Below are 12,996 nucleotides of genomic sequence, written 5' to 3'. Positions count from 1 at the left end.
AGCACACTGACAAAGAGATCAGAACACAAACACGGGAGCTTAAACAGTTTGATGACAAAGTTCGCCTGCAATCCAGATGGTCAGCTGAAATGACAGTCCGGACATCGTCATGCTCAGCAACCGCCTGATCTCTATTTCCTTCCCTTTAACTCGCTGAGGTGCTAGGAAAAAACTGCCAACTGATGGTAGCTTTTATCTGTAACCACCAAAAGAACCGTGTCTGTTCCTGTTACAAGGCAACAGCACTTTGTGAAGGGAGACAGTTTTCCTGGTTCTGATACCAGACAGCGGTTGAGTTCTATCATACACTTTAAAGGCAGATCATACACAGCTATCGGTGAACAATATTCAAGTCGAGAGTATCATTTTTCCAACCGCTGCAGATATCGGACTAAATCTCAGAAGTAAAGAATTACCTTAAAGCTCTGCACCACCTCACAAGTGGGGGAAAAAAAAAAAAAAAAACCACGATTCCCAGCGATGATCGTCCCAGAGGTCTGTGCATCATAGATTTCATTCCTGCAGGGGAGCAAAGATTATTACAATATTCAGATTACCGAGCGGGGGAAATTAATTGGACTAATTAACATACAAGTAAATGATGATACCGTTAACACATTTCATTAACTCAAACTGTCATTTCATGTTCCTGGTGCACTTGGTATTGAATTACAATGAATTGGATTCATTAAATTATGCAAATGAAAGGAATGGAAAAAAACAGACGAGTCCTTTTTAACCGCATTTTCTGAGCCGTTTTCTGCTAATTGACCAAGACTTAAAGAGCATGTGCTTATCACCCAGATTTACCAGGTCAAGCCTCTCACAAAATATCTTATTCTTCATTTATGTTCCCAGACACTAAAACCAGGGAGAGTACCATATGTTTTTAACTCCCTTATGCAGTCATCTTCAATAGTGTCAATAGCAGATAATGGACAATAGCAGATTAATCTATCAAAATATTTTGGTATTTGGTAAATAGTATGATATTTTGGTAAATAATAATGAGAGAAAACTGTGGGCTTGAGGTGGCAGCTTATCTGTAAGAGTTTGTTGATAATTCACTCAAACATATATGAATGCAGGTCACAGAATCGCTCATCCCTCTTGTAGGGTTCGTTCAAAGTCACAAGGCAGTACTTTGTTCTCCAGCCGCAGAATATGTTCCTGACATTTCTGTGACATTAACTCGCAGTTAATTGAGGGTCTGCACCTGCTGTTGGCCTCAGTGACTCCTGTCTTCATCATAGCAGCGGCACAGACGGAAGGTCAAGGGGTCAAACACAGCTCTCGTCCCGCTGCCTTGGCTGTAGTGACATCTACTGGACTACAAAACCCAGAGTGTAAGCTGTGCAGGGGGAATGAACCGCTCTTTGGCCGGCTGACTTCTTCACAAGGAGACAAAGCAAAAGATCTCAAGGGAAGAAAAAAAAAAAAGAGCAAAAAAAGTTTTTTTTTCTTTGATGCATCAAACCTCTCACAGAGGAAGCAGAGTACGACCAAGACTGTGTTGAAAGTCAAAGACTTAGGCAAACGGAAAATAAAGCAAACGGAAAGAACATTCAAGTGTAACAAAGATTTATATTGATGTTATATATTGACATATTTATACAGAAGACTGGAGTGAAGATAAACCTTCAGCGTTCGGTAAAGAATACGAAGATGCCGCCTGTGTGGGCATCACACCATCGGACTGAAAAAGCCTCCTGAAGAGGACCAAGTGGCTGTTAGGAAACGGATCAAATTACATATTTTTCAATGTCTCAACAAGAAGAAAAAAAAAGAAAAAGAAAGAAACTGAAATAAATAATAATTAAAAAAAAGACCCCAATATGCCGCCATTAAACTCACCGTTCAGTGTGCATGTGCATTCAATTTAACAATTTGGGGGCAGGAGTAATTAGAAATAAGATAAAGCCATCACATGGAAAAGGGGGGAATGTAACACAGTTAAAGTGAAACAACGAACGAACGGCGGGAGAGAAAAAAAAGAAAGGACATTTGCCAACAACGGATATGACAGACGGATTTTTACAAAACATCTTTATCCAAACTGATAAACAACAAGATTAAAGTGATGAGAACAGTGCTGTTAAAAAGTACCACTTTTGAGTTTTCTTTTTCAAAACTAAGCGACAAAACCACAGGAGCAAGATATCTGTGAAAAACTCTGCCGAACTGTCTCCATAAAACAAGGTTTGCCGTTAAAATATACTAAAAAAAAAATAAAACAAACCCTGACATGATGGGATTCAATGCGCATTGGTAACATAATGGCAGCTTAAACACTTCTTCACAACATACAACCATGGCCCGGGAAGCTATAGGGGTGAGTCACTCTACTTACAGCACACAGTCCAGAGTCACCCTGAGTTTGGAGTCAAATTTGGCAATTTTCACCCAAAAAAAAAGAAAAAAAAATCTTTCCCTCCCCTCCAACTATATATTACAACATGTTTCTGTTCTGAAATCCTCCAAAAAGGGTACAAAAACACATCTGAATCACATATAAGAGCCGTTGGAAATATTTCAGACCTTCAATATCACAAATGCATTGTCTATGTAAAGCTTCATATAAATAGCTGTTCGACATAGTCAAGAAGCAAATAACGTGCCATTTCAACAGAGTACGTTGAAATGGGAAACTACGATACAAAATTTTGATTGTTTGTCATTTTCACCTGCAAAGAGTGGTAGGTGCAAAACAAATTCGTTAAAAGTGAGAGAAACTATACGAAGAAGGAAACAAAAATGGAGAACGACGGGCTTTGAGAGCAGACTGGCTGCCAGGAAACGATGCAAAATAGCATTTCATAAACACGTAGAGGGAAGAAATTAGCGTGGACTCGACGACTTTACTTCAGCTGGATAAAATTAGCTCTGGTGCGCGGTTCGGTTTCTGCCAGGAAAAGAGCTCGGGAACACGTTTTGCTTTACAGGGATATGCTCCAAAATATACTGTCAACAGAAAGGCGAGGAAAGAGTCGCTCAACTTAGTCATCATTTCTTTTCATGGAAAAACACATAATCAACAAATGGGTAGATTTAAAACAAAGTGGACGTCTACATTTCCAACTACACAACACTGTACAAAATAAGGCATTTTATTGTAGCTTTACTGCAATGTCTTTTTCCACCGTTTAGTTTTCACTTGTTTTTTCTTTCCTAAATGAAAACTGAGAATTTAATATATATATATATATATATATATATATATATATACATACATACATATATATATATACGTATATATATTTATTTTTTTCCTTCAAAACTTGAATAAAAATGCAGGTAGGAGTATACAGTATGAGAGACACTGTAGAAGTTCATAAGCAGAGTACACATCACTCCATGACTTCGCTGGCCGCTACCGTGGTGACGAGCTGGAGAGGGATCTCTGCGTTGGCCAGGATGTCCTGGGCGTTGTTGGAGCCCTGCTGGATGTTGGTGAGGATGAGGGTGGTTCCGCCCGCCGTGGTGAGGATGCCGTCAGAGGAACCCGTGGACTCCATCGAGGCCACCATGGCGCTGCCAGAGTTCACGCCTTTTTTATTCTGATGAGTTTTAATGTGCTTCGCCAGGTGGTCGCTCCGCATGAAGCGCTTGGAACATTCCGGGCAGACAAACTTCTTCTCTCCTGCCAGAGAAAATAAAAATAATATAAAAACTTTGATAAGAGTTTGAAGTTGAGTAAAAGTGGACCGGGCTAAAAGTGCCGTCTATCCGAAGATAGGAGGAGATTTTTTTTAACTCAAGACTCAATCTGTCACTAAGAAAACTGACAAACGGAAACTAAACAGCTGATAAACAGTCCTGCTTTGTGCGGGCTTACAAACATCAAGCTGGCCTCGAAGAACTCATGCTCATCACTCAGCTGAATCTGTGATGCCGGCTTTATGTGAGAACTGCCCCCAGCCCCTGACTCAAAGCTAAAGGCGTTCTTTAGCTTTGACCTGGCACCGGTTAAAAAAAGACAGAAGTAGTTCTCAGTTAGGCACTGGCTCAGAATGCTGAAACCGCTTTGGTAGAAAAAAAACCTAGAAAATGTAGTTTCTGATCTTGGGATGAACCTTTTGGGACGTCCACACCTGGAAAGTTCCACTTATGAATAACCTTTACTTCACTGCAGAACAATGGACTCCCAATAGATTGGAAAAGTGCACATAACCATTTCCAGGTTGATGGGCAGCAACATTTGCTTCTCTTAGATCATTGCTGATGTTTTTCCACCTCGGCCTCATGTGAACACACACCTGAATGTACCGGTTAAGCAAGCTGTATACGGTGGTGATCACACTTGCTGACGATCAGTTAATCAAGCATATTTGATACGCAGCACCTGGCTTCATTTATTTATTTTTAAATTTGGCTTAGTTTTGGCTAAATAAATAATGGCACAATGTAAAACGTTGGGTGCCGTGGATGGATTTCTCATTCTTTGTGAATTCATTGCATTCAAAAGCAAGAAGATGGGTTTTTGACCAATGCTTTACAGTCGTACAGTGATCTGACCAAAGAATTCAGAGGACTCGAGCAAAAGCTGAACTCTTGAAGTTCAGTCCTAATCTGATAACATAAATTAACCCAGAAGATGACGAATGCGGTATTTCCCTCCGTGACTCACTTTTCAGGACACAGTTTAACATATCTTAGTGATTTTATGGATGTTTTCCTGATGTGCAAACACAGAGGGAGCAAAAAGAAATGAGGGACACCTGTGTGTGTTCTCCTGTGCCTCTGGAGCTCGTCGCTGCGTGTGAACCTTTTCCCACAGAACATCCAGCTGCAGACAAAAGGTCGCTCCCCCGAATGCCAGCGCAGGTGTGCTCGCAGGTGGGATGTCTTTCCGTACACTTTCCCACAGCCCACTATGTGACAGATGTGCTGCTTCTTCTTGCCCATGCTGGATCCTCTGGGAAACACAGGTTTATACATTCAAAGCCCTGATGTGTTTTTCCTAACATACAGATTCAAGAGCCAGTAAAAGAATCATTCGGGCCTACTGACCTCCCACCCGACTCTTTGCAGTTGGGGCAAGTACATGCAACTCTGCGCAGCCTCTTGCCCTCCTGGCCAAGCTGATCCTCGTCATCCACCAGCCTGCCACGGAGGTGGGACAGATCATTTGTGTTCAGGGTAGAATCTGTGCTCAGCCAGTCTCCAGAATCTGGCTCTTCCTTGATCTGAATATCTGAAATGTGAATATTATGTAATTATCAACAGAAGCTCGAGTAATAACTGCGAAACAACAACAAAGGCAGAAGAGTGATAGCTGCTTTGTAGCTGCATGTGAGTCCATATGAAACATAATTATTACCTTAATATTACCAGAAACTATCACTGGTTGTTATTAGAATTAATGGGAAGCCTGCAACTTTTTGGCAGCCAGCCATTCTGTAGGCTAAGTACAATCCAAACACAGTATCTGAGTTATCCAGAAGACACCAGTGCACAGTAACTGGTTGAGACCAGAGACAGCATTAACAAGCTTCATAGCACACTGTTGGTGAACAGGGAGAAACCAAGGACACCCTGAGGACTTGTTGACCAACGTGAGTGGCAAAAAATTGCTTTTCCAAAAACAATTTTGTTAAAATCAGACACAAAGAGGTTTTACAGATTATAAAGTAATTTGTTGAAACACATAAGCATGTCACATTAACAATGAAAACTGAAAAAGTGCTTGAACAAATTCAACTGAACAAACTCAAAAGTTCAGTTATGCTCACCAAAAGCTATAATGTTTTTTTTTTATATTGCTGCACTGGCAAAATAAGCAACTGCTTATGTAAATTCTACAGACTTAACTGTACACCAGATTTACCGCAGACCGCTCTTGGTCTACTCTATTCAAGTGTCCCTGCAAACCATGACAGTGAGTTACCACGAAGAATACCAGGAGCCTGAAACCGAAGCAGCTAAATGGCATACAGTGGTCATTTATTTCTATATGTATATGTGTGCTTTCATGCAGTGACGTGTCAAGCTGTCGTCGCTGAAAAAGCTTACTAACCACTCATCTTTGAAAAAAGTTCAAATAATCAACTATGAAAAGAACCATCAGTAACATCCCTACAACTGTGCAGATCATACATTAAAAAAAAACCAACAATAATAGTGTGATAACAACAGCCGTGACACTGTAGACACAAATGCCACCGTGGATTGTCTTCAACATTCAATTACCTTATTTGTATTACTGTAATAAACGCGGTAATTGAGTACATTATGATAAGAAAAGCATTCGGACTATAAAATATTAAAAGCTCTTGTACACACAGACAGGGATTGCCTGAGACCAACAACATCCATGTAATAATAAGAATGGCAACTTTAAAGAGGTGCTCTAAGCTCGCAGGAAATTGAAAGAGATGTGAGCACAGCAGTCTGGAGACACCAATACAGTCCTGACCAGAGGTCAAATGAGACTAAATAATGAACTGGGTTTATCACTGGCTGGAAAGAACATTATTCTTCTTGTTTACACTCTAATAATAAAAAAAAAGGCTGCTGTACCTGCCGACATATCTGTGCCTCCTTCCTGTTGGGTCACCGAGTTGACAGTCACTGTCTGTAGGTTGGGAATCTGTCCGGCGCTGATGCTGCCCAGTGACAGGGTCTGGACTGGTGCCAGTGTTATCTGCTGGGGTGGTGTGGTGGGCAGCTGGAGGTTCTGAAGGTTTTGCACTCCCTGAACCTGGAAGGTCTGCCACTGTATCTGACCTGATGGCGTGACGGTCTGAGCTTGGATGATGAAGGTTCCTGGGTTTATCAGTTGCACGTTTTGCAGATTTTGTCCACCTGCTGCCACAGACTGCACCACCTGACCGTTGGTGGTTTGAACAGGCACCTGCTGCAGTTGGATGATGGGATGAGCTGAGGACACCTGAATATTCTGCTCCTGATTCTGCTGGACGAAGCCTTCTTGAAGACCGGCACTTGAGTCGGCTTGCTCTGTAGCCACTGACGTTAATGAAGAGTCTTGTGTCAGCAGACCACCCTCACTTGCTGAAAGATGTAGCTGAGAGGAAGACGTTGGCACAAATATGTCTGGATTTGCATTTGAGTCATTTACCGGAAGTGTCTGTGAGAGGTGATCATTTGACTTGGCCAGAGTCTCTGAGCCATCCACAGGCTGACTCGCCATAATCAACTGGCCATCAGCAGTGACCCCTGTTGCTATCGTCTGAGCACCCGACAGGCCGAGGGAGTCCAAGTCCACACTGTTGATAGGAACAAAGGTAATGTTCCCGGGCAACCCCACAGGCACATTAGTAACAACCTGGCCCTGGTTGTTGAAAGTGGAGCTGCCAACTGAAACCCCCTGGATCTGCTGGACATTAGCAGTCTGTGAAATGAGGTTCTGGTTGTTGTTAAGGATGCTTGCAGTTGATGTCACACTGAGACTCTGGCTACTGTCGGGCAAGACCTGTATCTGTCCCGTGGCATCTTGAGTCAGAGTTGGTCCTTCCACACCAGATGTGGAGAAGCTCAGCTGTCCATCTGCTGTCTGAATCTGAGGAATTACTTGGTACTGAATGTTAGGCACTGAATTGGCAGCGGAGTCGTCCGTTCCAGACGTCACAAAGATTGGGTGAGTCTGTAAGTTTTGGAGAGGAAGAACATACTGTCCATTTGATGTCAATATTCCTTGACTTTGGATCTGTATTATTCCAGACTCATCTTTTACTGTTGTTGTGGGTGCTAACACCTCCCATTTGTCAGTCTCTGTGAGCTGCGAAGACGGATCTGATGTCTAAGAAAGAAAATGAGCGACAATAAAGAAATATAAAGCCACATCTTAAGGATATTCATCACAAATATGAGGAGCAACGAACAAAATGGCCCAAATTATTTAGATTAGTAGAAGTCAAGGGAGATTTAGATTCTTGTTTCAAATATATTTGAGGCATTGTTTGCTTGGTTGTGCAGTATTACTGTGTAAAACATTTTTCACTGGTTTTTGAGGAATCATAACAAACTGAGCGTTGTGGCCCTGACATCACACTTGAAATCTGACAGTTAACTCAAACACTAGATATGTCAACGGACTGTCATAAAACACCATCAGTAGCACACAGAACCAAGATGAAAACGAGATTTTGAATGAAAGACTTCCTAATAGCCTCAATTAACCTAAATAAATGGGCAAACACACCTTTGTGAGTTTGTATCACGTGTATCAAACAGATGGAGAGTGAACAGGAACATAAATACATTCCACTCTGACATACTACTAACAATAAAAACATCTTTCTCTTAGTTACATAAGGAACTATGAATTTTCTGCTCACTAATGCAGTCGAGGCTTGGGGGCAATGTCGATCATCTAAAGTCTCCAGAATGACACATCTGAGCAACAAATAATCCACTCATTTTTCAAAAGTGGTGTCAATTTTTACTTTAACTCCAACTCTAACAGACTGACCAGCTTAAAAAACTCTGATAATAAATACAAAAATAGCTATATAGCTATTAAGTAGCCAGAGCTGAATACCAATCAAATTAAACCGATTATTTGGCAGTAAATCAAATGCATGCCAACACAGTTAATGATAAACAACCTGGCAATTAAGCACAGATCAAAGTCAACAACAGAAAGCATCGACAAGCCTTAACCTATTTCAACTTATGAGTTGTTCAGAGAGCTGCTGCACTTGCGGCCCATTGTTGATGTCCCGGCTATACTGCTCTCCCAGTGACAAACACATTTGTTGACAGCTTGCCATATGTAGGAGTCACAGGGTTTAGCCTCCGCTCAGAGACTGTTAAGGACTTATCATGGGTACAGAATGGATACTGGTCCTCATTTTCTAATACAGGAAAAAAAAATGTAACAGTTAATGCAATGGGTTTTTCTCTTGATAACAAAATGCAGAGGCTTTGTTCCACCAAACAAATGCAAGCTTTCATATACTCCCACCACCAGTTTTGCTCAGTTGTAACAGATGGCTTCACTTCTGCTAAAACTGTATCAGATGTAGCAGAGGTGCTGACTTACCACATCTTTGGCAGCACCTCTGTTCACCTCTGACGATGGTGACCCAACCTTAGTGCAGGTCGTTGCTAGCAGGTCGAGGGGTGATTGCTGAGTGTCCTACCCACAATGAGCAAGTTTGAAGGGAAGAAATTGGGTGGCCATTAGTCAGGGCCTCAGAAGAAGAGTGCCTCATTATTAAATAGTTTAATGGACTTTCGTGTCCAGTGTTGAGCTCCTCAGGCAGCACCTAGCATAGCATTGTAATAAAGTTTAGGCCTGGTTCGAGTTTCGTATATCAAATCTTAGTAAAGGAGGTGGGATTTGTTATGGGTCTGAGAGGAAGTGTTGCCTGAGAGGTTCAAATGAGGGTAAGATACCCCCTCCTCCAAGTTTGAAATGTTTGAGCGTCAGTAGGCACCTCAAGTAACGAGATCGTAGCAACGACGTATAAGTGTCATAATACCAAGAGGAAAATCTTACCTGATTGCCCCTGCCCTCCTCCTGCTGCATAAAATTGCCCTGACTGCCGTCCACGTCTTGGGCAGCCATATCACCTGGTTTCAGGTGCTGTTCTGGGGCTGTGAAGTTAAAATAGGAAGGAGGTTGGCAAAGTGAGTGAACAGCGAATGCTAATGTTAGCTACAAATACCTGGGATTCACACAGGGTAGTATTATTTTGAAGCGTCGGTATACTAGCGAACAGTACAACCACTACACCAACGACAAACATGTAACTAATAGCACTTATATCCTTAAAACTGTGGCATGTGGTCATTTTTTGAAGGAGACCTGACTGGTGATTTGTCCATAACAAGCTAATCTAGACAGCTAAGCTAACGAGCAGAGCATTAGCTACAGTTGCTAACCGAGCTGGCAATGATTAGCAATATCACCAACAAGCATCAATGCTAGCCTGCTAGCAAGCTAATTTAGCCAGAGGATGCCCGAGATAGCTCGTTAGCTTACGTGTGAGGAATAATGATTATTACGTACCAGTCATTGCGTGACTTGTCATAAAACGGAGGGTCCTGATAGTCACAATCCACGGGACATGATCAGCACTTTAAATTGATTGTATACGCGCAGAAATAAGTGATAACTGTCAGATTTTTTTATATTTTGATTGACGGGCAGTGGGTAACACAAAGGGTGGGGCCTCCACTGTTGACTGGGAGTATTGCGTCACGTACAGGAAATCCCACCATTCAGCGTAAAGGTGATTGGTTAAGATTAAATTTACTGTATGATCATTTGCCAGTTGACATGTCAATCATTCCTTGTTGGATTCTTTTCCTGTTTATTATGCATGTTAGTGTCACAGTGTAGATGGCTGTGAGGATTGTAATTACATTGCTGTTACCAGTGAATCAAGCCCAGTATCTGAGAAGGCTGGATGGAACCAGTAATATTTTGCATTATAGCAAAAGTTGGGAAAGTCGCTTTTAAAGTATAGTATGTTATGTATCTATTTGAATTCTGTCAAAAAAGAAAGAATTGTTTTTGTTTGAATACTTTTCAATTACTTTAAAAATGTATCTAGCCAATAGTGAATTAAATTACTCAAGCATTCTTATGCTGATAATACTTTTTAGTAACATTTGAGATATTTTTTCTGATTTTACCATGACATGCTTACTGCCAGCAAGGCAGACTCAGGTTGCTTAGTACTATGTATACATTTTATCAACGGAGGAGAAGTGGTGCAAAGTCAAACAAAACCAGTCAAAAACCACACTAAGAATTTTAACCCTTACTGTTTTAATCCTTACATTAATAGATCATGTCTACATGTGTTGCTCTCATACTTATCACTTTGCTCACTTACATTGTCCATAACTATGCCAAAAGAAGGCTATGTTGCACAAAGAAAGGATAGAAAGGAGTGTTATAGTCTACACTGAACACATTTCATATTCAAGTGTATCCTTATTGTATCCACAACTTATATGATTGGTAGCTGTAGTCTAACTGCATATTTTCCTCTCTCTAACTGTAACGGTACATAGTCACTTTTATTTTGCAAGATTTGAATAGCTTCTCTGCAGCAATCGTCATGCTCTGAGGTTAACCCATTATGTCCTGGAGTGACGTATCTATCACGTTACAGCCTGTGACACACACATCAACATTATCAAGACACTCTTAACTATTCATTTTTTTAAATGATTGATAAACACGTGGGCAGAATTAGTCATTTAAGATCAAAACAGCAAGTTTAATCTCCCAAGCATTTTTTTACGTCATGTTTCTAGCTTCTTCAAAGAAGAGGCAAATAAATGAAGGTGCCACATCACCACAGTCTGTTACTATCAAATTCCTGAATCACAATAACTTGTCCAGATGTGTACTGTCAACTTTTGCAAAGAAATGCTATCTTGATTCTTGATTATCTGTTTTTTGAATGGAAAAAAATTAAATTGATATACATCCAGACATTCAGTATCCACAGTAAATGTTGTGAGAAAAGGTTGAAACACATGATGCTCGCATCACTGGCATTACTACTAATGTCTGTACCAGCAAGCGATCCAACCTAAACAACTATTTATATAGCTTGTCCCAAGCATTTTTCTCTGACTGCTTGAAGTCACTTTTTTTTTTTAAATTTAGCATTCGATAATTAATGGCATAGATAAAGTTACTCTTAATATGGATCGTCAAGGTCATGGCTAATATTGAGCTGCCGGATAAGTTCAATAAAGGTAAGGGAAATTCTTATTTAAAACTCTCCCATGATGTCATTTATTCTTGTTTATGTTTTGGCTAACTATTTGTGACATTTTTGTACTTGTAGATAAGAAATTTAGGAGCTTTTGTGTCATCAGAAAAATATCACAACCAAGACACCAACTCAGCTTGTATTTGACTGGATTTCTTCCCCTCCATCTGACTGCATCTTACAACATTGTGAAAGTGCATTGAAATGAGAGCCTGCATGCTATTGTACGCACTCTTTGGCTGTGATGCTATCAGGACCCCACTTCTGAGTATTATTTGTGGTGTGTCAGTTCCTCACAGTGCGCGACCGCAGTGAGGCTATTTCTCCCAACCTTCAATTCAAACTTGGCCCATTACAGCCAGACTACAAAAGCACTTTCTGTGCACTCAGGAGCTCACTGCAGTGAATGGTGGATATTTCCAATCACTCTGCTGTCAATCCAAGTGTCAGGTAAACACAGGCCAATGGAAACAGCTTTAGAAAAACCTTGCAGCTACGTCTGTCGTACTCCACGAGTCCTTGGAAACGGATCAACAATTTCTACAAAGACCTCCAAGTTAAAGCGAAAAGTCAAATATCCTAAAAGCAATACAAATGCAACTTAGTGATGGACACAGTGGTCTACAGAGACATGTAACTTCCATGGTGTTTGTCTTCAGACCTGTGAGTGTTGTGTTCAGCTGGAGCTGCAAACAAAAGAAAATGAGAATGTGCTGACAGACGTTGTATTCACCTCATAAGAGTAATCTGAAGTCTGCAGGGCAAATACTCACTGGGATCTATAAAGCTTCAACATGACAGATATCACTGTAAACGGGGACATCTATGACTCGATGCATAAACTTGGACCTTCTTCTTTGTCATTTTCTTTTAGAATAATGTATGTACAAAAGCTATGCTTTATTAACATAGCTGCATGAAATTTTTCTTAAAAAAATAGAGGAAAAACAACAGTATTTAATGTATGTTTTATTATAAGAGCTGACAGAGCCTCAGTGGCAAGTTGCAGAAATATGAAAAGATAACTGAGTGAGTCCATAATGGCTCAGAGTGTTTCATATTAACATATTGACAGTTGTTTTCATGGAGGCCAGTCCAAGACACAGTGACCCCACAGAGAGAAACTGCCCTACTGGAGGCACCGTAAATGGGACCTGAGACAGAAAATTGAAACTGGTGCAGCATGAAGACGTGTGGACAGAATATCAAATATGTTTAAGAGACAACTCAGAGGCACCTGAAACAGAAACAGTCATATGTTTATTTGTCTTATGTGTTTACAGTAGAAGCAATA

At 40.8% G+C, this 12,996-nt stretch overlaps 1 protein-coding gene across 2 annotated transcripts; it reads right to left on the bottom strand.

Moving 5' to 3' along the window:
* Nucleotides 1-1,564: 1,564 nt before the first annotated feature.
* Nucleotides 1,565-10,161, bottom strand: sp3a (sp3a transcription factor). Of its 2 annotated transcripts, XM_072397033.1 has the most exons (7): nt 9,977-10,161; nt 9,464-9,561; nt 9,005-9,100; nt 6,520-7,759; nt 5,011-5,194; nt 4,719-4,915; nt 1,565-3,640 (listed from the first exon to the last, which is right to left on the bottom strand). In XM_072397033.1, exons 1-7 carry the CDS (start codon nt 9,996-9,998, stop codon nt 3,348-3,350), a joined length of 2,130 nt encoding a protein of 709 aa, XP_072253134.1. In that variant the 5' UTR covers nt 9,999-10,161; the 3' UTR covers nt 1,565-3,347. The 2 variants fall into 2 exon arrangements, with proteins under 2 accessions (XP_072253134.1, XP_072253135.1); XM_072397034.1 differs by lacking the exon at nt 9,005-9,100.
* Between the last annotated feature and the right edge of the window lie 2,835 nt (nt 10,162-12,996).

Source organism: Leuresthes tenuis, unplaced genomic scaffold (genome assembly GCF_036924035.1).
Source record: "Leuresthes tenuis unplaced genomic scaffold, fLeuTen1.0.hap1 SCAF_12, whole genome shotgun sequence".
Lineage (NCBI taxonomy): Eukaryota > Metazoa > Chordata > Actinopteri > Atheriniformes > Atherinopsidae > Leuresthes > Leuresthes tenuis.
This window is presented reverse-complemented; position numbering and strand designations above follow the sequence as displayed.